The sequence below is a fragment of the Lagopus leucura genome, unplaced genomic scaffold (assembly GCF_019238085.1).
Source record: "Lagopus leucura isolate 7727_CA_CO unplaced genomic scaffold, USGS_WTPT01 Super-Scaffold_100001, whole genome shotgun sequence".
In the NCBI taxonomy this organism is placed as follows: domain Eukaryota; kingdom Metazoa; phylum Chordata; class Aves; order Galliformes; family Phasianidae; genus Lagopus; species Lagopus leucura.
Genome location: NW_024962262.1, coordinates 95,584,797 through 95,611,641, shown reverse-complemented (window position 1 = coordinate 95,611,641; position 26,845 = coordinate 95,584,797). Strand labels below are relative to the sequence as shown.

General features: G+C 41.9%; 2 protein-coding genes across 6 annotated transcripts in view; one reads left to right on the top strand and one right to left on the bottom strand.

Moving 5' to 3' along the window:
- CFAP44 (cilia and flagella associated protein 44) overlaps window positions 1-19,698 on the top strand; it is a 44,294-nt gene extending 24,596 nt beyond the window's left edge. The window contains 16 exon segments of the mRNA XM_042866833.1: window positions 1,711-1,766; window positions 2,189-2,351; window positions 2,674-2,804; window positions 3,738-3,931; window positions 4,326-4,485; window positions 5,065-5,242; window positions 9,835-10,332; window positions 10,878-11,081; window positions 11,462-11,654; window positions 12,577-12,687; window positions 14,067-14,197; window positions 15,297-15,413; window positions 16,297-16,498; window positions 17,065-17,225; window positions 18,598-18,732; window positions 19,284-19,698. Coding sequence (XP_042722767.1) covers window positions 1,711-1,766; window positions 2,189-2,351; window positions 2,674-2,804; window positions 3,738-3,931; window positions 4,326-4,485; window positions 5,065-5,242; window positions 9,835-10,332; window positions 10,878-11,081; window positions 11,462-11,654; window positions 12,577-12,687; window positions 14,067-14,197; window positions 15,297-15,413; window positions 16,297-16,498; window positions 17,065-17,225; window positions 18,598-18,732; window positions 19,284-19,526 — 2,877 coding nt within the window. The 3' untranslated portion in view covers window positions 19,527-19,698.
- Window positions 19,699-20,882: 1,184 nt separating this feature from the next.
- The window catches only part of BOC (BOC cell adhesion associated, oncogene regulated), a 44,046-nt gene continuing 38,083 nt past the window's right edge, over window positions 20,883-26,845 (bottom strand). For all 5 annotated transcript variants that reach the window (XM_042866680.1, XM_042866682.1, XM_042866681.1 and 2 more), the window contains 8 exons: window positions 26,593-26,774; window positions 25,015-25,120; window positions 24,702-24,824; window positions 24,225-24,446; window positions 23,591-23,817; window positions 22,938-23,017; window positions 22,119-22,312; window positions 20,883-21,546 (listed from right to left, as the gene is read on the bottom strand). In XM_042866680.1, the coding sequence (XP_042722614.1) occupies window positions 21,362-21,546; window positions 22,119-22,312; window positions 22,938-23,017; window positions 23,591-23,817; window positions 24,225-24,446; window positions 24,702-24,824; window positions 25,015-25,120; window positions 26,593-26,774 (1,319 nt within the window). In that variant the 3' untranslated portion in view covers window positions 20,883-21,361. The remainder of the gene's footprint in view (window positions 21,547-22,118; window positions 22,313-22,937; window positions 23,018-23,590; window positions 23,818-24,224; window positions 24,447-24,701; window positions 24,825-25,014; window positions 25,121-26,592; window positions 26,775-26,845) is intronic.

The following is a 26,845-nucleotide window of genomic DNA, read 5'->3' as shown; positions in this document are numbered from 1 at the left end:
CAATAATTTGGCATCATAGATCTTTCATAGCAAAAGCTAAGATTTCCCAAACAATTTAGAAAGAAGAGCTCTTGCAAAGCCTTTCCTAGTAAAAAGGCAATATGATTGCATTGCTCCTTCTCAATCTTTCATGTTTTTCTCCCAGTACACATAGTGTGTGTGGTTCATATGTAATATTCTACTATCTTTTTCTGACTTGAAGATGTAATCACAGACATATCTAGCATGAAAAAAAAAAACCCACAAGGATATGGCATACTTAATGTCTCTCTTGGATTTTATTCCAGTAGAGTATGATTCTGCTTTGTATGGGGATTCCAAAATTAGTACTGGAAAATTCCAATTGTATAGTTTCTCAGTGCCTTTGGTGCCGTTAATATACAATAATACAAGTTGGGAGATGACACTGGAACTTGATAACAAGTATTCTACTGATAATATGCAAAAAGAGAGACATATCAGCAACCACACATTTTAAAAATTTCTTGAATGCTTGAATGAAACAAAACTAACTTGAAAGAAGCAATTAAAACTTTGGAGTAAGGAAGTGCTATCATATGCAATTAATTTTGTAATGATTATGCATTCAGTATACATTAAAATATAAGTATCAACATAAATCAAATTTTAAAATATTTTTAATATTAGTCAGTAACTACTTTTTGAAAGATTTTTAGCAAGGAGACAGAGAGGAAATTGGGATTTTAGTTATTTGGGTTGTATTGTTCATGCTAGGGGAAATTCTTGACCTGTATTAGAAGAATGTTTAGCACTGAAAATAGACTAAAAATTATTTTCTTAAACAAAGCAAATGATTGTAACCTGTGGTATCAGAGCCTTATTAGCCCCCATTTTACAAGTAGTAATTAATATGCAATTATATTGCATATATATAGTTTTAGCATTCCAAATATATGAATAGCTCTATATAAAGATCTTTATGGTTAATTGCTATTGTGCAGGCTGGCAGTGTGCTTAATGACCATCCTAATAGGGAAGTTTATCTTCGTTAAGTATCTATTCGAGTTTTAAATCATGTGGAAGATTTTTTAAATTCCATCATAATTAAACTTAATGAGATTCCTAGAGAATCAAATATAAGTCCTCTGAAACTAATCAAGTTAAATTACAGATCAATTTAGTACCACTGCATTCACTATGATAGGCCACCCTCGTGTCTTAAAGCATGATTTCCTAAGGAAATGCAGCTTGTATGACTGCAGTGTCCATCCATCAATCCTAGCAGCTAACAATTGGGAACCCATTGCACAATCAGCAGAAGCAAACCAGAGGAATTGCACTTGTAACTTGGAATTAGCCTGGGATAGGATGTGTCTTGTCAGCCTGGCAGTGGGGACAGGAGAATTATATGTAATTGCGGGGTGTGTGCAGCGAAGAACCAAAAGCTATGGGACAGTGAATCCAGGACAAGCAGTGATGTAGGGGTTAATGTTGATGGGAAGAATATAGAATTTCTGTCCCAAAGAACTCAGCTTCATTTGTTCTTTTACATGTAAACTAACTTAAAATTATTTCTTGTTCTTGAAATGATACAACCTTTTACCTAAGACTAGTATAGCAGCATTGATCATGAGGTCTTCTTTTGATTTTGTAAGGAAAAAATGGGAATTCTATCTTAATCTTTGCAAAAGCTTTATCGTCTGTTAAAACTATTATTGTTTGTTTAAAGGCGAGATATTTGTATTTCAGATGGGACTACTGAAGGAGAAGGCTGCTGAAGACATTGAGGATCCCAGTGCTTGCAAGTAAGAGATGCTTGAATAATGTTGGAAGAGATTTCCAAGCATTAGCAGCTCTTTCTTCAGACTATATTTCTCTTTTTGGCTGTGAAGGGAAGGGAGGAGTTGATCACTCTCAGTTTGGGTCATTTCCTCATTACACACAATTTTTTTTCAGGCTTTCCTCCATTTCTTCTACTTTTCTGTGGAAATAATTCAAATTTATCACTCTGAGACTTGTGTAACTTCAGATAACACAGGGTCAAAGCCAAAGCGCTAAGATGTTAAAACAATGTGAGAATACAGTAAGTTGGCTTCTTTCTAAGTTACCTTCAGAGATGTTGAGTCCCCTTGAAGTTTAAGGCTGTCAAGGAAATCTAAAAGGTTACATAAATTGTAATCTTTCCTCTATTCATTGTGATAATACCATTTCTTTCTTGCATTTTCAGCATTGAGGAAGTCAAGCAGAAAAAGGAGTATGAACGGATCATGAAAGAAGCTGAAGACAAGAAAAGCAAGAAAAGAGAGAAGTTAATAGCACTAAGACAGGAGTTTCTTTTTCTGCTTCAAAAGAATCAGGAGTTACCAAAGCACATGCAACTGCAAAGAGAGGTTTGTTTGCTTTTCATAAGTCATCTGCTATTAGGGAAACTCTCTAAAATGTTGATGCCTAATATGTTGGGGTCAAAGATGTCCAGTGCTATGGGCTAGTATACTCAATTACATAATTTGCCAGGACTCACAACAGATGATTTGTGCCATTTAAGAAGTGTGTGTGGGGAAAAAAACGTGGCTTTCTGTGGAGATCTGAATAGCTCTTGAAATAAAGGATTGTGTTAATGTTCATGAAACTCTTGACATCGGGGCAAAAATATTTGTTAGCAAAACCCAACTGTCAGGATAATGTGATGCTGGCTTTTCTGTGTTTCTACAGCAGTATGAGATGGACCGTAGGGTCTTTGAGGAGCTGAATAGGCAGACTGCACAAAGAATTCAATTAGTGGAAAAGGAACTAGCTTGGGAGCATGAGAAACACTTGATTGGACTGCAGAAATTACAGAATTGGTAAGTACTGCTTTTTTCTACCTCTCCTGTTGTCCTTGCCATGGGGCTAACTTTTGCACAAAGTAGAATTTGGGTGTTGTTTTTTTTTTCCTTACGGAATAAAAATTGTTTTCTTCTATTAATGATTCAGTCCTTATTTGACTTGAAAAATACACAAGAGTATACACTGATATTTGGATGTGCTTCCTTCTTCTGAATCCCTGATCAAAATTCAGATATGCAAATTGAGGAAGTGTCTTAATTCCAATTTATCTCTATATCAAGAAAAACAGTCTTTTTTGGGGAGAGGCAATAAGCGTGTTTGGGATTTTGCCAGCAAGGTGAGTAAAAATCCGGAACTCTTATTGGAACTATGAAGAGCAACCTATGAAATTAACCCGTTCTTTAGGTATGCTGCATGTCTGTCAGTGTCACTGCTACAAAAATGTTCTCTATACACCTTAAAGTTATAACATGAGCTTCCTCAAGAACACAACTTTAAGCGCAAGATTCATTTTTGGTCCATCTTCCTATGGCAAAAAATGAATTCATAACAATAAATCCACAATAGAAATAATACACAGTGACAAAGATACCTTAGTCACACTTAGTGTATGACTGCATAAGAGGTGAATGAATATATATTTATTTTTAACCACCCTTTAATGAAAGATGACAGGTACTCTCATGAAGAACCTGTTTTTTTCTTGGTTTTGATCTTGGGAACAGTGTTAATATATTTATTCTTGAGCATCTCTATTCCTAGATTGGATAAGTCAATAGATGATGTCATATGTCATCATGCTGTTACTTAGTGACTATACTGATGTGTATTTATATGTAATGATTGTATATGTACTAAGTAAATTGCATTGCTCAGGTCCTTTTCATGGAGGAAAAATGGTAGGTTGCACCTACTGGCATCAGACAATTTTGTCTACTTTGACTTTTTAGGTTTTGAGACTCACTGGAATTTGATACTGTTGTTGTTCATGCTATTCAAAGCAATCATCAGATTTCCACCTATAGACTTGTAGCAGTCTCTGAGGAGTACTACCAAGATAAGGAACGTCCATCTTGGAAGAAGACAGTACTTAAACGGGCATGGAAAAAAGAGGAAAAAAAGGAGACCATCAGAGATAGAAAGTGTAAGCATAGGGCTAATTATGACCTTTTGCAGATTAACAGCAGTAAGTTTTTGTCTTTCATTTCTGTTCATTTTCCTGAGTCCAGGCTAAAGAAATGATAATTTCTCTAGGTACAGATAAAGAAATATAACTGCAGTGTGGTTTTTAGTACCTATATACATACAGTGCTTTCTACATTTAAGTCAATGCCAGCAATCAGTTATCAACCCAGTGGGAAGAACTTGACTAAGAGTCATCTCAGAGAGCTTGAATGTGTTCAGAACATCCACTGCAGTGGAACTATCTTGATCAACACCAGCTTAACAGGAGCATTCCCAGGAGATTCCTGATAGTTTAGATTATACTGTGTTGCATGATATTTACATCTTCACGAGATTATTTTTTGTTTCAAAAGCTATAATTGTCAAGGGGGAAGCTGATCAACTGATGTCAAAGGTCCAAAAGCCAACAACACGTTTTATAGAAATGAAACGTGAGCAAATCAGAAGAATTGTTGAGAAATCTGACAAGGAGAAAGCTAAGATAATGAAGAGGAAGGAGGAGTGGGAAAAACTGTGAGTCTTTAATTGGACTCTGAGTCCTTTTAGTTCTGCATCTTGTCAGGTGTTCTTTGTTTAGCTGTCATACAGCACTATCATATCTCTGCCCAGTTTCCTATGTTCCTGATGGATGTAATTAAAATACATGAGCCTTTTTGTACCTCAGAGTGTCAAGAGACAATTAAAACCTTTCAGTTATTTTCCATGGTTCTTCTAAAACATTTAAAAAAATGAGTTCAGCTAGGTAAATGCATCTTCAGATAGGGCTTAAAAGGTCTAAATCAATCATGACCTGGTGAAATGTGAACTATTAGTCAGCCTCCTCAGTTAACCCTTCTCTCACTATATATACCACACGCTGCAACAGCTGTGTGTTAAATTAGTTGCACTTCAAGACTGCTAGCAGAAAATGGAACCAGTGTGAAGTCCAAAACCAGAGCAAAAGCTTTTAAGGTTACTGAAGATTTGATAACATAGGATCAGACATTTTGTGCTGCACACTGACAGACTTTAAGATAGATGCACACAGATGTACAAAACAGGGCCATTTTGTACCTTCTGTCTTGAAGTTCAGCTTTGCTTTGTACCTACCAGATACGAAAGCAAGCCTGGTGATGACTATGAGGATCCCAGAGATGTTCAGGCCATCAAAGAAGCACAGGAAAATATGGGGTGTTACAAGCTGAAAACTGCCAGGGATTACAGAGTGCCTGAGGACAAGTGTATGAACACTGAAAAGAGGACGATGCAGCTTGCATCCCTGGAAGTGCTGGTATGTGAACTATTTCACAAATGTGGGTATTTTTCTCTTTTCACAGGAGGGAGGATAGTTTAGTAGTCACTGAATCAATCCAGGATAACACTCAGCTTCTTTTAAGCAAAGAAGTTACCCTTTCAGCTATTTCAGCAGGAACATGTATTCTTTAATTCTGAAAGTCTCACTATCTAGCGACCGATATGCTTTCCTTACAACGTGAACTAAATAATCCCTATCACGAAATGTTTTTACAAAACAGGGATGTGAGCAGGAGCAGGTCTTTTTAGCATAATGTCTTCATGTTGCACTTGAACAATCAATCACTGCTGCTAAATAAGAACTAAGTATTGGAATCTTCCTGGGAAATGGTGTTTTGGAGCCACCTTCCTGTATCAGGATTCCTACAGCTAATTAATGTCTTTTCACCACAAAGGCCCAGTACCTCAGATGTTTACAGTATCATTATTACTTTTCTTGTGACTTCTACTGCCCCCTTCTACTCACAAGAACTGTTTTACATTGTACTGTGGTGACAACGTTACTGGATATCATAGAATCATAGAATGGCCTGGGTTGAAAAGGAACACAATGATCATCTAATTTCAACTCCCCTGCTGTGTGCAGGGTCTCCATCCATGAGACCAGGCTGCCGAGAGCCACATCCAGCCTGGCCTTGAATGCTTCTAGGGATGGGGCATCCACAGCCTGCTTGGGCAACCTGTTCCAGTGTTTCAGCACCCTCTGAGTGAAAAACTTCCTCCTAATATTTAACCTAATCCTCCCCTGTCTTAGTTTTAAACCATTCCCCCTTGTCCTATCAGTATACACCCATGTAATCAGCCGTACCCCCTCCTGTTTATACACTCACTTCAAGTATTGGAAGGCCACAATGAGGTCTCCCTGGAGCCTTCTCTTCTCTAAGCTAAACAAGCCCAGCTCCTTCAACCTTTCCTCATAGGAGAGGTGCTCCAACCCTCTGATCATCTCAGTGGCTCTCCTCTGGACCCGTTCCAAGAGCTTCACGTCTTTCTTGTGCTGGAGCCTCCAAGCCTGGATGCAGTACTCCAGATGGGGCCTCACAAGAGCTGAGTAGAGGAGGAAAATCACCTCCTTCTCCCTGCTGGCCACCCCTTTTTTAATGCAGCCCAGACACAGTTGGCCTTATGGCCTGCAGGTGCACACTGCTGGCTTGTCCTGCTTCTTGTCTATGAGGACCCCCAAGTCCTCTGCAGGACTGCTTTCAAGGAGATCTTCTCCCAGTCTGTATAAATACCTGGGATTTCCCTGGCCCAAATGCAGCACCTTGCACTTGGCCTTAGGTTTTCATGGGCCCACTTCTCCAGCCTCTCCAGGACCCCCTGGATGGCTTCCCTTCCCCCTGCTGTGTCAACTATACCCCTCAGCTTGGTGCCATCTGTGAACTTGCAGAGGGTGCACTCGATGCCATCATCTGTGTCACTGAGGAAGATGTTGAAGAGCACTGGTCCCAAGAGCGACCTCTGAGGGATAGTACTTGCGACTAGCCTCCTCCCAGACATGGAACCATTGATCACAACACTTTGTCTGCATCCAGCCAACCAATTCTTAATCCACCAAACAGTCCATCCTTCAAGTCCATCCCTCTCCAATTTAGAGAGAAGGATGTGGTGAGGGACCATGTCAAAGGCTTTGCAGAAGTCCAGGAAGATGACATCCGTTGCCCTTCCACCATCCACCAAAGCCATCACTCCATCATAGAAGGCCACCAGATTGGTCAGGCAAGATCTGTTAGCAACCACATCAGCTATCTCTCTCAGAACTCTGGGATGGATATCATCTGGCTGCATCTGGACTTATATACATTCAGTTTCATGAGGAGGGCTTGGACTTGTTCGACTGTTACAGTGGGATGGAAATCCACTCCTCACACCCTCACCTAGAGGTTTAGGGTCCTGGCAGATATGGGAAACCTGACCACCAGTGAAGACTGAGGCAAAGCACTCATTGAGTACTTCAGCTTTTTCTGTGACTGAGGAAGCCAGCTCTCCACTGCCTTTTATCAGAGGGAGAATACTCTCCTTGGCCTGCCTCCTCCTGCCTACTTACCTGTAGAACCCCTTGTTATTTTTCACATCCCATGCCAAGTTCAGTTCTGTCTGTGCTTTGGCTTTCCTAATCCTGTCTCTACACACACGGACAAAAGCCCTGTATTCCTCCTAGGCTACACAACCCTGTTTCCACTTCCTGTACATTTCCTTCTTTTCCATTAAGCTGCAGGTCCTAGCTCAGTGTATAATCAATGGAAATCAAGATGTTACAATCACAATATAATCAAGAGAGTTAGGCAAAGTGGACAATGATAACAAAAGAGAATAAAATGGAAGGCTTACCCTTTGGCTGGGCTCACCATGAAACACCAGTAGAGGCGATCTCCAGAAGAGATCCTTCCCCACTGGTAGCCAGCTCTTAAATAGGTCTAGGAGCAGCATAGCCTTCACCTGCCTTCACCTGTGCTCCTTTGGCTGGCTCATGGCTCACCTCAGGTGATCAATCAGAGGTTCAGGCTGTGACTCAGTAGTTCCCATACACTCAGGCATGCTGTTCACCTGCCTCTCCTGCTCAACTTCTGCTGGGGGATGGAGAGCTGTTGCATTCTCAGAACGGTGTCCATAAAGAGCTGCCAGTTCTGTTCTATACACATGTTCTTAAGGACAGTTTCCCAGGGGGATCCCATCCAGTGATTCCTTGAGCAGCCAGAAGTTTGCTATCCTGAAACTCAGGCCTGCATTCTTCAAGATCACAAACTCCACGAGGCCATGGTCACTACAGCCCAGGCTGTCTTCAATTTTCTTCCCTAATGCTTTTCCAATTCTCTCCTCTGTGCTTGTGAGCACCAGATCCAGTAGGGCTTCATCTCAGGTCGGTCCATCCAATACCTGGACTAGGAAGTTATCCTCAACAGATTCCAGGAATCTCCTGGATTGTCTGCCACCCTCCATGCTGCTATCCCAGCAGATATTCAGGTGGTTGAAATCCCCCATCAGGACAAGAGCCTGGGAGCACAATACTTCCTGCAGCTGAAGTAAGAAAGCCTCATCAATAGATTCCCCTGACCAGGTGGCCTGTAGCAGACCCCAACTACTAGATGCCCTTTACTGAACCGATCCTCAATTTTAACCTACAAGCTCTCAACTTGATTATGGCTGTTTCTCAGACACAGCTCTTTGCAATCTATCCACTTCCTAACTTCCCTGCACCTCCTATCCTGTCTCCCTTCTGAAAATCCTGTAGCTTTCAATCAGAGTATTCCAATTGTGGGATTCATCCCACTGTGTTTCCGTGATAGCCATTAGGTCATACTTTCTCAATTGCACACGGTTTCTAGCTCCTCCTGTTTATTTCCCAGCTGTGTACATTGGTATAGAGGCACTTCAGTTTGGCTGTTGGCCTCACTGAGTTCTCAGAGGAGCTTTCCCTAATACCTCCAGGACAAGTCTGGGTGGTTAACTCAGTAGGACCAGCCAATGCAAGTAAAAATGAATAGTCCTAGTTATAAATCTAAGGTTTATATAGATGAAGAATTCTAGTTACTTCACATGATTGCTGTATAAGATTGTTGTTTATTATAAAGATCAGAGAAGTTTCTGCCATGTGTATTAATGTTAAATCTCATTCTATTATTATTTCATATGAAAAGAGAAAATCAGTGCAGTGTCTCTTTATCACAGCAGAGTCACAGAATGGCTAAAGTTGGAAGGAACCTCTGAAGGTCATCCAATCCAACCCACCTGCTCAAGCAGGGACACCCAGAACAGGCTGCCCAGAATCATGTCAGAGTGACTTTTTAAGATCTCCAAGGATGGGTGTCCACCATTTCTCCCAGTTTTATATTTTCAGCAAACTTGCTGAGGGAACACTGCCCAATCATCCAGATCACTGATGATGCTTAATGTAGTTATTATTACTGGATTCTGAATATAGAATTATTGAGGTACTGCCTGCAGGTGAAGCAGGACGCAAACAAACTGTAACCAGTTTTGCTGCACTTGGCTGTTTAATTCACAACTCTTACATGTAAGTGTCACTTCTCACATTAGTGGATCTTCATCTTGAGTTGGGGAAGATTATTCAGATAATGGCAAAGTTTTCTGAATTGACTTTGGTAATCTGGATTACTGTAAAGTCTGGATAGGATTTGTTTTGAATTCATATTGGCTTTTTATTAAATTCAGAAGCATATTGTCTTTAATTTTGCTACCTACTCTACTTTGAAAATTCAGAACTTCGCTACACCCACAACTGATCTACACAGTCTCTGAGTGCTTTCTGAACTACTTCAACATCTCATGTCAGAGAAATTCATGATCAAGTCATGGGAGACAGGGGAAGCCTTTTTTTGTGCTCCTTTGCCTTTTCTGTGAAGAGTTAGAGAGATGGTTTTGAAGATTTTAAAACCAGAGATTTTTCAAAATGCTTTTTTAGAAACACTAATTTGTGGAGATGTTATGGAAAAGAAAGCTAGTATGGAAAGAGGGAAAGTCGTATGACAAGCCTCTTCCCTACTACTTGTGTTGGGGAAGACCGCGTGTCACTGGGGAAATCCTACTAAAATTGTTTTTCCTTTGCAGATCTATAAGAAGAAGGTGAACATGAACAAACAGATTATGTCTCTGAGAGACTTTAAGGTTTCTATTATTGAAGAAATCAAGTGTTTATTGCAAGAATTGAAATCCGTGCAGGCAGCATTAGATTTATCAGAACGTCTCCCTCTTCCCCTGATTCCTCAATTACACCCAGATGAAGTTCCAGAAAAAAGATTTGAGTATAACCATGATATCCTACTGAAATTCAAAGAGAAGCAGGCAGCCAAGGCAACGCTTCAAGAACAATTGGAAGAGTCTCCCTCATGTGGTGCATTTGGGCATAGTTTTAAGTCTACCTATAAGGAAACTGGCTCTCTACAACAGACTGCAAGCTCACCCACGATGAAAAGATCGTCATCTATGGTCACAGAGCAGCGAAAGATTTTTGTAATTGAGAAAGCAGAGCCAACAGAAATAGAACTGGAAATTTTAAAGAAGGAGAAGATAAAAAACCTATACTTGCAGAAGACCTTAATTAATAAGGTAGGCAATTTTTTTCTTTTTTCACTTTGAACATTCTCACTAAGAAATAAAACCCTTTCCTTCTTTTTTCAGAACTGCAGCTACGCTGTTTATCAGAACTTCTGGAAAATGCTATCTAGTGTAAATCAGTATCAACTTGTAGCAGCAACCTCTGTTATCACTTGAAAAACAGGTCTTAGTTCTGTGAAATTCTGAACTCAGTGGCCAGAAAAAAAAAAGAAAAAAAAAAGTAAAATGTAAGAAATTATTTCAAAAGCGATGAATAGAAAAAGTGTAGTATCACTGCAAGTTCATGGATTCATGAAGTTCTCAGCTGTTCAGAAATATGAGTAGTATAGTAGCCCCTCTGGTTTCAAAAATGGTTTTAAGCCTACAAGGGTCACAGAAAGCTTCCTTAAAAGGCACGTCTATGTGCAGAAGGCATAGCATGATTAAGCTAACTTGACGGAGAGAAATTTTCCCTAATGATACTTTCTGTAGCTTTATATGTTTAGCTCCAATCCTAACACCTTCCCTGTTGCTCATTTGCTTCTCTTATGCTCCAGATCAATGCACTGGTAACCAACTTTGATGCTGAACTGCGCTTTCTGCGGCACAAGAAACTGCAGCTAGATGTGCAGATGAAATATGCTGACCTGAGCTACATCACTTGGTTTGAAGAGCTGCTTATCCTGAAGAATGCTGAGAAAAATGAGAACATTCTCCAGGGGCATGTTAACACCCTCCAGAGTGAGCAGGAGGCCATGCAAGTATGTAGATTATGTCTTTGCAATTAACAGTACTGATAATGAGTGGCCTAAGCCAAAAGAAAGATGTAAAATAAACAGGAACTTTTCTTTGCTTCCTTTTTGCACTGGTCCAGCATCCAGTGCTAAATTCTGGAAAACAAGAAACTCAGTCATCAACCATGATGGTAGTTTCAGACTTCGAATCGTTAATCTTTTCACGGTCTTCATGATGTGGAATCAGTGACAAGTCATATTCATTAAGAAGGTTCTAAGTTTTGATTGACTGGAGCATGGGTTCAAAGAGTGATAGTAGCATCTCCAGGTCTTCATTGATATGTGCTATCTACACTAAAGTTAAAAGTTTGTGCCTTTTGACTAAAGAGGTTTTTTTTGTGGTTTAGTCAAAACTGAACAGCTGCCTTGCACAGATGGAGGATAAAAAGTCTGAGATTGTAAAACTTCAGGAATGTGAGAAAGCTGTTTATGCCAGCTTCCAGGCATCCCTTGGAGAAAACAATGAATTTGCCCACTTTCTGACCAAGGTTCTGAGGAGAAAATTCAGCTCCATGAGAAAAAAAGTAGAAAGAGAAACAGGTTAGAGATAACTGTTCTTGTCTTTTGGATTGTTCACACATACTTCCATGTAGTAAAATAAATGTGCCTCAGTCTATCTGGAGCCCTGGGTGCATGCAATGCTAAACACAGTTCAAAACACCAAATAGATTAGACCTACCCAAGTTCTGCTTTTTTGTACCAATCCATGTTCTGTGAGCCATCCTGAAATATGACAATGGTAATTTAGTCTCTAACATGATTACATTTGGTCTGATCACAGCTCCTAGAATGTACTTGCTATAAGTCAATATGTCAATACTGAGGATTGGTAATTAGTATGAAGAAGAGGCAAAGCTTTAAATAGCTACTTCCTATGCTGAACCAATTAGAGCTAAGGAAAAATGATTAATCTGCCACATTCATGACATTCTTCTTTAATCTGGCTATTGATTAATGAGAGATCATGGACCTAATCTGCAATAATCTATTAGTCACACGACTAAACAAATTATGAAAGGATTTAATTTATCTCAGGTTTTAATCTGTAAAGGCCTAAGCAGTCTAACTGAGCTAGAATGCCTTGGCTTTTGCTTTCACCTGAGACATGGCTACCAAAAAGCACAGACAACAGTCATGTTTTTGTGACAGTTTCGTGCTTCTGTGTATTTTGCTTGGTTGTTTAATCTCTATAGTGTCTCACAATGATAAACCTACAAGGTTGTTTTTTTTTTTTTAAATTCCAAATACTTAACACACATACAGAGAGGAAAAAATCATAGAAGAAAGTCCCCAAAATATACCTATGTTAGTGCATTTGGCACTGAAAGGTGCCTGAATCTGTGTATTGCTAAGTGATCTTGTGTGAGTTACTGAGGTGTGTTCACTAGCACATTCACATAATGCACAGCTAGTGGATTTGTGGGCTATCCTACAAGTCTGCCATACTGTCATTTTCTTCCAGATGAAAAAGATGAGAGTGAAGAGGAGAGTGATGAAGAGTCCAGCTTGGAGAGTGATGAAGAAGATTCTGGATCTGAAGATGAAATCTTTGACATCTCTGTTTGCCCAGAGAGTAGCTAAGCCATCATTTCCTTGGGTTGACTACTTGATCAGCTTTAGAGCAGTGCTGTGCTTTTAAAAAGGAATTTTTTCGTTATTCTCTTCACATCAATGCCAAAAAGGGCCAGAATGTGTGTGCTCCTGGCTGCACCATTTCTCCCCAGTAAATCTCAGTGAAGATAAGGAAAATGTTGATGGTATAGGGTTTATTATATAGGTATAATTAAAAAGTTTGGAAAAATAAATCTCAGCTAAGTGCTAAGAATTAATTATTTAGTGTAAAGAACCATTTGCCATTTCACAGCTGTTTTCTGGGGAGAAGAGGCTCCTCGTAGGAGTAGAGCTGGAATGAGGCTGTAGTTGCTCTCAGGAAACCTTCTGCCAAGCATAGCTGGATCCTTGTTTAGGGAAGTTATGTGGGGACCCGGCTGCAGCGTTGAATTAAGCTCTTTGTTACCACCTTGTGGATTTATGCAGGAATTGCCTGCTGCTAGGCTGCTCTCTATTTGAAAAAGTAATGGCATTACTTTGCAAAATTCTCTTGACTCATTCATTCATGCAGCAAAGGAATCTCTTTTTTTATTTTTTATGATCTTTGAGTGACATATTAGTGAGCACTTAACAACACTGCTTTATTTTCAGTTCAAATTTACCAGCAAGTTAACTGGATCTGATTTTTTTTAAAATAGAATTTTTATTAACTCCTTGCCCATGTCTTTTCAATGCATTATTGGAAGTAGAGCATTTTTACTTTTTATTGAAAAAATCCAAATTACACATTTAATGGGGAAATGACACGTTGCATTAGCCTCTTCATATTTGTGTCTTTAAGTGTAATTCTTAGCCTTTATTGGACTTTTTTAATAGGAACTGATGAGTGTTTTGTGCTGACAATGCTGAATTGATTGGCATGACAGATAGCACTGCACCAGCCAGAACTTTGCAGGTCCTATGAACCACAGCTTTCTTTACAAGTAGAACTAGATCCACACAAGAAGATCACCACAGAAAGTCCATCATTTATAGTTAAAGATGCTGTGGATAAATACCTACATGTTCACATAACTAAAGATTGTATTCTAACATGTTAATTACCAGGACTAACTGTGTTACAAAAGCTAACTTTTGCCTTAATGCTGGCTTTGATGTGTTAAGTTTTACTTCTGGAAACAAAATGTCTTGACTGAATATAAAGAAAAGAGATCCATCCAAGACATTGGCTCCTTCACAGAGGAATTTGGTCTACAGGGCTTTTGTTTGAGAAAGCCCTAAGGAACCAAGGGCATTATAGAGAATGCTGGGAAACCTGCACCATCAGGGAAGCTACTAAATCAAGCTTGAATTGTACAGTTATAAGAAAACTGAGCTATCTTCTGATCCTTTCCTTCTCAGACTGTGATAAGGCACTCTTCCAAAACACCATCCAGCTCCGGGAAAAGTGGTTAGACATTAAGGAAGCTTTAATAAGGGAGAAGAAAGTTGCTGCTAAACTCAGAAAGGAATATGATGTCTTAGTCAAAAAGGTATTGTAGTGTTTTGTTCTCAGCAAGCATCAGCTGGCTCCAGTACAATGAAAATGTGCTCTTGATTTTGGCTAAGGCATAAAAACACAGTCCGCACCTTTTAAGAGGCCTCTGTTTGGGGAGATATCTCCATGCTAGCACACAGGCAGGAGGCAGCTCACTATGAGCCTGTCCTCCTGAAGAAGGCAAATCAAGTTGGTCCGACCTTGGCTGCTAGGGGACCTAAGTTTTAGACTCCTCACCTAACAGAAGGCAGACTCTGATTCAGGTGGCACACCTGGTGTAGCCTGGCCCCCCCTGTGTACAAGTGATGGGGATGGAGAATATAAAGGGTCATCCTAACGCAAATGCTTGCTAGAATACATGCATAAAAATGCTCCATTTCTATCTGTTTCTTTTGCTTTTGGTTATTTTCTTCTGCTCTTTGTCATAGTAATTATTGAATAAACTCACTTGGTGTGAGTTTTCCTTTCAGCTTTTACGAGGTCCTGCATTCGTCAAGACATTTGATTTATATTAAATCAAAAATATCTTAATTTAAAGGGCTTTCTGGGATAGAGAAAGAGTTCTGCCAAAATGCCATTATGCAAGGCTTGCTTTTATTGTGTCTCAAAAATGTCCCATCAAATAAGCTTAACTTACAACGCTTTTTTGTTTTGCTTTTAAAGGCTTTCCTACGTGCCAGCTGCCACATATTCACCCTGGGGTCTGACATTTGATTCTGAATTGTTTCTCATGCAGAATCACATTTCCAGGCATGAAACAATAAAAATATCTTGCAGACACTGTTGATCTAGAAGCTTTTTGTATGCACATTAAACAAAGCAGCTGTCTCTTAATACATAAGAAGTAGCTTCACAAGTAAGAAGATACTTATGAATGTACCTGTGTAAAGTATTCATCATAGAATTCTGTTTGAATACATAGATGAGCCTCATGTTAACCTATGAAACTCATCTATCATAATCTGTACCAAAAAAAAGAACATTTTTTTCCATGCTTCTTTTCCTTCAGGTCAAGGACTCTAACATAGAACCCTGTTGTCTGCATATTTGAATAATATAGGATTTTTGTCTGTCCACGATTTATCTTTCTGCAGGCAAAATCAATAGAATCCAGTCTGAAAACAGCAGAGAAGGAACTTGACATCTTTCAGTGGGAAAAGCAGCAGAAGCTGAATGACTTATATGTAGTTGTGCCTTTGAAACTCCATCAGGTAATTCACGATTTTGTGTGTTTATCAGTTTTACCTTTGACAGGTGCAAATGGCCTATGTATATCTAAACAGTGGTGTCACTGGCTTTTGAGGCCTTTGATTTCCTGATCCACCATTGTCTCCTTGGAATGACAATGGCATTAATTGAACGTCATGTTTCCTCTGGGTTTGTTTTTGCTCATGTAAGGACAGGTAGAGTCAGTACACTGCTGAAATGTGTGTTGCCTTCAAGTGCTTTACAGGTTTGGAATGGAATATTCCTTCAGGTCTGTGCCTACTAATAATCTCTTGAGAAAAACAAAAACAACAACAAAAATAACAACCAACACAATAGAAACAAGCAAACAAAGAAACAACTATTGAAAGTAATGGGAGTTTTGCCCAATTCAAAAATGCTGGATTGCATACAATGCATTCATCTATGCAGCTGTTATCCCAGGGCTGATAAACAGAAAATGAAGGGGAAAACTCCAGACAATGCTGTAATTTCCTCTGGGTTGAATCTTGTCCTCAGAGAGATAGGCCTCTGCCTGTAGTGGCTTGTATGCTTCTGAGGCAAGCTCAGCATCTCTGTCTTTGTTTTATCTACCTCATTAAGATATTCCTAAGAAAGACAGAAGACTCTCAACAGGAGTCCCCCACTCCATTTTTGTTCTCAATGTTATAGAAGAGTAATCAGCTTCATACATAGGGAGCCCTCATAGCTCTAAGTCATCTTTGAGCTCTGCTGTGTGGCAGTGATTTCCTGGCCCCAAACATGAGAGTTGTGCCCATGCTATTTCCTCATTCATTAGTTTACAAACTCTCACACATTTTTTATCCAGAACTGTCAACAGCACCCTAAACAAGTCAAGTCAGCCTTGCTTGTGGCTGTTTCTGGCAGGTGGAGTACTTCTTTAATGGGGAGATACCCAGGGACTTCTCCCAGGCTCTGGTATTTACCAACCAGTCCCTAGAGTGTCTGCAGAAGAGAATTGCAGACTTACATCACGAAAAGATAATGCAGAGAAAGATCTATAAGAAGGCCCAGAAGCAACATAAGCAGCTTGTCCGGGACAAAAAGGAGATGGAGATAACTATTCAACGTGAGTAACAGACTTCATACTGCACAGGTTTCTTGTTTCTCACTGGCTGTGACTAAGTCAGCAGATCTGTCTTTATGCTCACCCAAATGTCACAACTGGTCACTGCAGAAAAAGTGTATCAAGTGGACTGTTTGGGTGAAGTACTGGTAGTTCTCCAGCACTGTAGAATCACTAGGCTGTGATAGGTCAGTTTTAAAAGCATTTTCTTCCCTGTGTAACATAAGAGGAATTAAAAAACCTCTCTATTAAAACATTTACATTCCCAAGAACCAGACGCAGATATGTCGAGGTGTCTGCAACATCTGAACCTCCTCTGCCAGCCTGCTGAGGCTTTGGTGTGGGGATGGCTCGCTGGCATTGGCTGAATGTGGCTTAGTGATAGCTCAGGTGTGGTCACAGGCAAGAACAAATGGCAGTATTCAGTTGTGAGCTCTATTGAATTCATGTGAATTGTTTATTATGGATCGTATATGACAAAGCTCAGGCAAAAAGTTGGGGGTACGGAACAAATTCTTCTTAACCCATGAAAAGCAGTTCTGCCACTTGTGCCTTGCCTCTCCCTTTAGATCTGGAAGAGAAATGCAGTCAGCTGATGATGCTGAAGTTTGGCCGTGTGGTTGATTTTGAAGCAGTTCAAGCACGCTCTGTTAACATACGCCTGGAAGAGCTGAAATTGCAAATAATAGAGAAAGAATATGAGCACTCCCAGGAAATTAACGAGTGTACGGTAAGGTGCAAGAATGGGAGGAGGGTGTATGTGTGTTCTATTAAGTCTTCATTTGCCTGGGGCTGAATAGCTACGCTAAAGTTTTCTCAACATATTCATTTTTGTTTGATTTTTTTTCACCTGTCACCAACAGGTGTCACCAAAATGTCCAACTTCTGTGACTTCCCATCATGACTCCTACCTTTGCACTGCTGCTGCTTCACATCCTATTTTCTTATGCAGGCAGTTGATGGCGTCTTTATTTTTAAACTGGCCTCCAGTGCATTTTTCTGTTTCAGTCCCTATGAGAGGTTCTCCCAGAGTGCTATCCTGCAGGTTTCAGCTGGCAGTCAGTATCTACTGCCTGCTTCCATCATATTTGTTGATGAATTATATTGAGTACAGTGCACCCCTGGCTGATGCCTGGGACACTAGACTGTGCAGCATGAAAAGTGCGTGTCTTCCTGGGATACCTAAGGCTCAGCTGCTATAGTGCAGCCAGGCAACAGTCCCAAGCTGTCCTTACAGAATGCTGTTCTTTTCTGACACTTTAAAAATATGTAGACAAAAAAATTGGAATGCAAGAGTATCCCAGAAGAGCCAGAAAATATCTCTGAGTATCGTGCCTAATTTGAATTTGTTTGACTAATATTTCACCCCTGCCCCTCCTAATAGGTTTTGTGATTTCTACCTCTTCCTGTTAATGTCAGTTGTCAACATGTTTTGGGCTTACTTTTTGCTATGGGAAATGCTCTGCTCCTTAGAAAAGTTAGTCTGGTATCCTTCAACACAGCATACATCTGGATATGTCGCAAGGTTTGCATAATGGACTCCAGAAAGTAGGTTTGTTTCGTAAAGAACTGTGCTGCCCACTCCTATGCATGTTTGCACAGCGTGATACTTCATGAAAGGAGAATGTTCAGATCTGCAGTTCTTTGCTCTCCTGGTTGTCTTGTGTTTGTAGCTATGCAAAGAACCCCTGTCTTCCTCCCTGATTTGGGTGTGAGAGCTGCATTTCAAATTGGAAACTCATAGCCTTAGCCTCCTCTGTTTGTCACCTGTGCAGGCTTGTGGCAGGGGTAGGTGCCAGTTTGATACCTTACACACGAATGGATTACTATGTGCCTAACAGTCTTCCCTTTCCCATACTTTTGCCTACCTGCTTTGCCAAAATGCTTAGTCATTTTCAATACTAAGAAAACAACAAAAAGAAAAAAGAGATAAAAAAAAAGCCACCAACAACAGAACAGCTTGCATGAAAGGCATCACAGGATCACTTGTATGCAGGATCAGTTTGTTGTTTCCGTCCCTTCTGTGATGCAGAAGGTCCGGTCCTCATTTCATCCTTCTTATCCTCACTCCTCCTAGTTGAACTTTTTATTTCTTTCTCTAGAAAAGAATCTCAGACTTAGAACAGAAGCTAATGATGCTGACAAAAGAAAACACCATAAAGGTGAGGCAGCTGAACCAGTTCTGCCTTGAAAAGCAGCAACTTGAAACTAAGCTGGATTCACTGAAGGATGATCTGGTAAATTTCTAAGCTACTGTACTACATGCAGGTTTGGGACTGTTAGAAAGCTGAAAGCAGTTCATCCAGCCCTCACCATCTCCCTGGTCAAAAATCCGCTGTGCAGTCAGCCATTCAGGCTGATGTTGCCTAGTGGCAAAGGCAGAATGGCTGCTCCAAGTCTTCTCCACAGAGGAAAATGGATGAACTGATCCTGAAGTAGGCCATGCTGTAACTTCTCTGTTAATTTCTTAGCTGCTTTCTAATACTGAAGTAAAGTCATCTTATTTCTAATTAGAAAATGTTTTGCAGAAAGTCAAAATTATTCCTTTGGTACATGGAAACAGACAAATGAGTTGTTTTCTTTCTCTTTATTAGGGAATAAGGCAGCCATTGGTAACAGACTGAGCCAAAGATAAAGGCCTATTACTCTGTCTTCCAAGTAGTTGTGACTGAGGAATGGAGCAGTCACTGTCCCACTTCTTGGAATGCTTCACTTTGCCAGATGCAAAAAAATCCACTGTTAATTCTTGCATTTTTTTTATAGGTGCAATTTTTCTCTCTCCTTACAGGGAGTAGAATTTCAGGGCCCCCGAACTGCTGATATTAAAGAGAAGGCCAGGATGGAGTCACAGCTGAAATGTTTGGCTCATGACGAAGCCATCCTAAGAGAAGAAATCAATCTTCTAAGCAGAAAAGATGGGCATTTAATTGAAGAACTCAGTCTCTTAACCAGGAACAATCAGTTTCTACAACCTTCATCACCACAGGACTTGGAGGCACCAGATGAAATATTCCCTGTTCTTAAACCATGAGAGGTAACTAGCAGTTCAAGTGACCCTTAAAAGCAGGCATTGAACTATGGCAGTAGTAATACTTGCAAATGTGAAATTTATAGTTTTGGTTATACAGGGATTTCACTGTAAAGGATTAAATTTGTTTCATTTATCCAAAAATGGCTGTAATGGTGGGTAGGGAATTAAAAGTGCAATTGCAACCAGTAAATGATGTTGTTGTCAGTCCATTGCAGAGCTTTGCACAAAAGAGATGCTCTGTGTGTGCACACGCCTGTTATTAGCTCTCAGTACAAAATGGCTTTTGAAGGCTGGAAGTGAGAATGTTTCACATGGCCAACTGTATCTATAGCATCTGGGTTCTCAGTAGCTGGTACAGGAGGTCTGTCTTAAGAGTGCATCTTGTTACTTGTTGAACATTCCCACTGCAATGGCAGTTGTCTCCCAACTGAGTTAGGAATATTGTAAAAAGAGATGGGAAGCACTATGCTTGGGAAAGCAAGGGGACCTTTATCCTCAAGGGCCTACAATGCTAGAAAGGTATGGCACCAGTGAGAGCCTTGACCCTGCTCTGTGGAGGTGGGAAGCTGCACTCCAGTGCAGGATGCCCCATTTATTTGGAACAAGAAAACTATAGCAAATGTGAAGTCAGCCTGTAATTTCACTGACTTGCATGTGTTAGAGAGTAGAGCTAGTCTTTGTTTTCTGGTTCTAACTTTTCTTGCATTTGAGATGTTGACAGTGAGTGATCACAGACAGTGCTTACTTTGTCTTACTTTGAAGTTTCTTTAACCTCCAAGTGGAGGGGTTGTGATGCAATGTTCTTCCATTGCAAAGTTTCCGACAGCGCACAAACCTTTGGGGTTGGTTGCTCTTTTTTAATTAAAAAGCTCAAACAACCTGCAGCTGCTCTTGCTTCTTCTGCCCTCTCCGTCCCTGCTCATTGCTTCTGTCTGGTGCACCTTCAGCCAGGATCCAGTTGTGTCCCAGCCAGGCACAAAAACTGCTGCTGTTGGCCCGAGTACAAGCAAACGAATGATATTTGTGCTGCCTGTCTTCAGCGAGTCACTGTGAAGGTGCAGACTGGGGCCAGATATTTGGGTGTCCTTCCCAAATCTCATGTAGCTATCCTTAGATGTAAATGAAAATTTTCCCTGGCTCTGCTCCCTGTGAGAGGTTTTATATCACTTAGCTGGCATAGATAGCAGCCAGCCCTTTTCTCCTAAGCTCAGCATTGAAAAGTTTCACATAGATTAGAGGAAAACTATAACTGCAAGAAAGTGTCACCTTCCCTCAGGAGTCCTTTTTGCCATGTTTCCGCAGGGAAAAAGAACGTCGATCCATTCTGTGGAAGGTTTTAGCATACAACCAGCCACAGAAAATACGTAAGCCTTTATTTTAGTTGTTAAAGCATGGGTTTGTCTTTACAGATATGCAGCTGCAGATGGCGTCTATGTGAAAGTTTGTTTACGTTGATTAGGCAGAGTGCAGAACTCCAGTCCACTCACAGGAGTGCGTTCCTGGGACATGCCTTCCTGTGGGCAAGGAGAAGCCCTCGCCACAGGAGGCTGATTGATCTTGGTGGCAGCAGCTTCGTTTGGACCCATGTCTTGCAATATCCCTTGTGCTGCTGTTTCTGTCTTGTGCTCTGATGAACAGCCACAGGTAGCTGCTGCTTTGTTTCTTGGGCCCTCCTGTTGCCTTGCTGAAGATGCCTTCTGTCTCCATAGCATTATAAAAGGCACATATACATCTATATACAAGTGCATAAATATATAAATAGAGGTGTTATACAAAAATAAATACCCATTTTTTTTCTCTTTAGAATAAGTCTTTTGCAAAAGGCAGCTTAGTCCCTAACTGATAGGAGAGTGAGTCTCTAAGGGCCTCAGCGATAGTGAGCTGCTGTTCAGATGTCCTGGTAGGTCCTGACTCAAAGATGTGAGCACTGGAGCCTGGGGATGGAGGTCTCCTCTGGACTGGCAGCAGTCTAGTCTTTCTACCTCTTCCACTGGCACTAGGCCTAGGCAGAACGGGCTTCCTGAAAGGCAGAGGAGTGAGAGAGAATTAAAATGTGTACAGAAACGAAAGATACTATGATAGCTTTCTAGTCAACAGTCCACTTTATGAGGATAGATAGTCTGATCAAAGACCAAGAACTGCATTCTAAAAGTCCTGGCTATAGGGGAGTTTTCTCCTATGCTCGTATGCAATGTGTTTGATCCACGCTGCAGGAGGGATGGATCAACAGATCAGATCCTAGTGGGACAGATTCACAGAATTTTTCAGGGACCTTGCCGTTTGACCAGCGTGGAAGATGTAAGGTGAAGGACTAAGTGATTAATCTCTGCAACTGCAGATGGGTATGCATCCTTCCAGCACCATATATGCCATCTTACGGAGAAATGAAAAATCTGTTTTCTAAAAGTGGCCCAGGCAGTTTACAATCCCAACTGCTACTGTGGCCTTCTCATGCTATTCTAAGAGACAGTCCATGCACCACAGAACTGAGCACGAACAAAGCCATCAAGCCTCTTCTACAGTGAAGTTTTCCTTCAAAATAAGACCAAAACAATGAGATGAAGCAAGCACTGAATTTTCCAGACCACTGACCACGGTGGAACAGTGGATCTCGTCGAGGATCCAAACTGGGACCTCCCACTTTATTGCCCATTGCTGGATGATGCAGGCCAATGAAGTGCTCTTGAAGGTGTGGACAGTCATCTTGTGGCTGGAGAAGTTGGTGAGTGGAATCATCTGGGAGGCTGTACAGGAAAGAGCTGTCTTCTGGTCTTGAATTCGGCAATCTAATGAGGCAGACAGACAAAGAAAGAAGTTCAGCACTATTCACATATTTCCTCCTTGAAAGGTATGCTTCCTGCAGCATCTCAGCCAGCTGCACTGATAAAATGACAAAACATTCCTAAATGAGGAGAAAGATGGATATAGATGGATATACTTGTGGAGTGGGAACGAGGTGATGCGAACTGGTATCTGTGATTCTAAACCTGATGAGTGCCACAGAAGCTTGGAGGAGTTATGCCTCCTGGGGAGCATGGGAATAATGACGTGGCATCTGAACATGAGGCACTAAGTGTCTGCAACTCACCAGATCCTGGACTTCTCTTTATCAGCATCCAGCCACAGATGTTAGTTTCTCTCATTGTACTTTCCAGACAATGCTTAGGAGCACAAGGAGGAAACGGGAGAGCCATCTCTAAAGTGAAATCACCTCTCTTTCCAACCATTAGAGGAATGAGGTATGTGAAAAAGAGCTTAAACCAAAAAGGCTGAATGCTGGAGCACAGGTTTGTTTCCCAAGTGAACTGGAACAGACAAGGGCATGTTTGCACAAGCCATCCTAAGCATGTATTTCAATGGGCCCCACATGATCGACTGTTTCATCCTTCCCCTTGGTAAGCCAGGACCAACCTGGTGGGCTGGTAGTCTCGCTGGGCATTCCCATTTTGCAGCACTCTCGCCTGCAGCAAGGCATTGGTCTCCTCGTGTGACTGGAATGAGAGAATGGATCTTAGCAGAGCAATGACAAAAAGCAGCAGTAAGAGATTGGTGCTGATTTCTAGCAGAACCTGAACCACAAGCCAGAATGGTGAAGTTCTTACAATGGAAGGTGGAAAGAGCTGGAGCTGTTTCTTTTGTAACAGAGTACAACTAAGCACTGAAAAACTCAGATTACTTATCGCTGCATCACCGGCTCACGATAACCGATTTATACTCTCTGCTGTGGCACTGCATTGATTTTACTGTGAACATACAGAATACTCAGCATAGTCAGTCCCTGGGTGCTTTGCTCAGGAGAAACAGAAACCATTTCCATTAGGAGTAGTCTTTGCTCACTACCTCCTACTGCCCCAGGATGCCACCTCATCACAAGTCACTGGGAGACCTTCCTGCTCATCCCAGGTCTCACGTAACTTCACTGCAACAGGGAAACTTCAAAAAGGAGTCAGTTTTGGCACTTCTGTGTGCTGCAAAAAGTGTCAAGCATGCCTGGAGAAGCCCTCCCATGCAACCATGGCCATGGCTCATGTCAAATCAGCTGTTAAATGAGGGTGTGGACATACCTGCTGCATGTCATCTGGACTGTAATCTTGGGTCTTTGTGCTCACATAGTCCACTCCTGCGGAGGGGCAGATGCCATTCAGATGTGCCCCACTGGCATAGGGCTGCCCATTAACATAGGGATGTCCGTTGGCACGAGGAGCAGAAATGCCCCTCAGGGGCACCATTGTGTACTGGCAGGATGACACCAGCAGTCCAGCTCCTGGGAAGCCCATGTCAATGGTTTGCTCTGCAGAAAGAAGAACAAGACAGTCTGAGACCAAAAGCAGAGGTAAAGCTGAGCTTCCTGAAGTGAACTACTGAAAATGATAGTGTTAGGCTGTCCTATCAGGCAGGTGTTTTGGCACACTAAGCATCCTCAGAAATAAATGATACAAAAGGGAAGGCAGTGCCCCTTTCCACCTCTTCTAAGTCCCAGGGTTCCTTCTTAACATGGTAAACAAGATAAAGGATGAATGTTGGCCTTTTATCTTGATGGGAGGGTTCCATTGGACATTTGGAACCTCTGCCCTTCTTTCCCTGCTTCCCAGAATGCGCAGCGTTCACGGTTTGGATGTTTGATCCAATTACATCCAGGATCATATCTAACCCACAAGGTTACATCTTGTAAATCAGCCCTCAAGAAAGGACCCTTACTCTGCTTGGACCAGGCTCTCCAAAGGCAAAAGGGGATGAAGGCCACGATGAGGAGTACGATAGAGCCCAGCACGACGCCTACGATCAAGTATGGTAGGTCGCTGGAACGGGCCACCATGGCTCCTGTCCCCAGGCCACTGTGCCCACCGCTAAGTGGGGGATGCTGCTGAGGTGCCACTGTTGAGGGTGGAAGACGACCCGGCAGACCAAGAGATTTTCGAGCTATGAAAGAAGAGACAGAGAATGAGATACAGCCATGGCAGGAGGAAGAGCAACACGCTTAAGAAATACGAGTACTGGTGTGGGTGTATGCACATAGTTAGCAACAGCATAACCAAGCCGACCTGCCCTCTTCTGCCCCGTGCCAGAGCTTAGATGACATGCTGTCAGGCAGAGATGACTCCTGCCTTGCTGTGCTCTGGACAGCAGTAGGGACAGAGTACTGGGCTCCCACATGTGCCCTGCAAAGCTGCTCACCTTTGGTTTCACAGATCATCACATTGCTGAACTCGCTTTCACCACCCTCATTGAAGCATTGCATCTTGATGTCATATGAGGTCTCTGGCTGCAGGTGGCTGATGGAGTGCCAGTATCTATCTCCTGAGGACAGAACACACACACAGGGTGTCATTAGCTTCCTGTGTGCAGACAACCCACCTCTGCAGCAGTGCTAGGTGGAAAAAAAATAATCCAGCAGGAGCCTTGTGCCTTTGGTACACAGGGCTCCTTCTGGGCACATCCTCTTACAGGAGGAACCAGCAGTTACGACCAGTGTCCAAATATCTCCTACCTTCTACCACATCCTTCTTGTAGTCGCTGTCATTGTCACTGTCTGTGGGGCGGTAGTAGATGTAAAAGCCATGGATGGGAGTGTTATTGTTGCTGGCTGGGATATACTGCAGAAGAAGAGCAGAAATTAGCAGAGATGTCTGTGTTGTCAGATCCATACTGTTCTGGGTGAGGAGCAGTCAGGATAAATGGGATAGAACAGGAGGAAGTCCCAGCAGAGGATCTCTTCCTTGTCTTGCCCCTGGTTTTCATAGTAAGTAAATTCCTTCCCAGAGACCACTGATGTTTTACACTCTCACATCTTGCTTCTGTCACACAGCAGGAAGGCCATTAATTTGGTTCTGTCCACCCCACCATTCTATACTCTGCTTCCATGATTCTTCTTCTCTGAAGCATCAGATGGTTTAGGTTGGAAGGGATGTTTAAGATCACCTACTTCCAACTCCCCTGCTATAGGCAGGGACACCTCTCTCTAGACCAGGTTGGTCAAAGTCCCATCCAGCCTGGCCTTGTATGCCTCCTAGGAGGGGGCATCCAACCTTCTCTGAGCAATCAGTTCTAGTGTCTCACCACCCTCACAGTAAAGAATTTCTTCCTAACATCTACTCTAAATCTATCCTCTTCCAGTTTAAAGCCATTTCTCCTCATCCTGTCGCTACATGCCCTTATAAAACATCCCTCCTCAGCTTTCCTGTAGGCCCTCTTCAGGTAATGGAAGGTCCCCCCTGCTCAAGCCCTCTGATCATCTTCATGTCCCTACTCTGCCCCTCTTTTTCCTCAACAAGTTACTCAGCTGGGCAAGGACAAACACACCATCACCTTGACTTCAACAAACTCATGGCATCCAGACAAAGTGCATCTATCCTGCTATGAACCAGTGACTGTAGAAGTCACGTATTTCTGACGACAACTCTGCTCCTCCCTCATCTGGGGCTGCACTGCCCCAGCTCCATGTGCTCTTGCAAGCTTTCATCTAGTATTTTATCAGCTAGTGTGTTTAAAATAACATCACTGCCCATCCTGCCCTGGAGCAATTTTGAATCAGATGTTGGGAGAGAAGAGTGTGACACATCCCTCTAAATAAGCTCTAAGCTGTTGGAAACACTTGGATCTGGGCCTGTGAGCCAATATATCCTGCGCACTCCTAAAAGTCCTCAGGGCTGGACTGCTGTACATGATTACCAGCACTTAGAACTGCTGTTTAGCAAGTGAGAGTGAAGGACATGTCTGCTGGAAACTACTGGGGCAGACAGAGGTGCTAATAGATTCCAGGAATTTGGTCAGGAAAGCAAGCAGCCACCCCACGCATTGTTGAACAAAATGGTCAAGAACCAGAGGTTATCCACTGAAATGCCTCCCATTTACAATGCTGGATTCAGATTAAAAGGTTTCCTAGGCTCTGACTTCCTGCACTTCTGCAAGCCCAGCCCTCAACGCCTGTGACAACTCTAGGACCTCCAATCCATCTGTTCTACTGACAAGCTCCGGTGTGGCAGCCTTGAAGATGTGTGAGCTGGGCAAGAAGCACCTACACACTTGCTTTTTGCAGAGATCCTTCTTTCTCCCCCACAAAGCTTACCATCCACTTCAGCATGATGGTGGTCTCATTAATGGCATCTGTGAAGGTGATGTATGGTCCAGCCACCGGGCGCTCGTACACTCGGTTGTTGTGCCCAGACACCACATATGGCCGAGATGCAGCACTGGGCTCACTTTCTCCCAGGATGTTCAGTGCTCGGACACGAAACTTATAGGAAAACCCTTGGGAAGAAATGGGGAATAAAAGAAGTTTCATTAACACGGCACTGATGTATTTCAAGAGTTCTATTGTC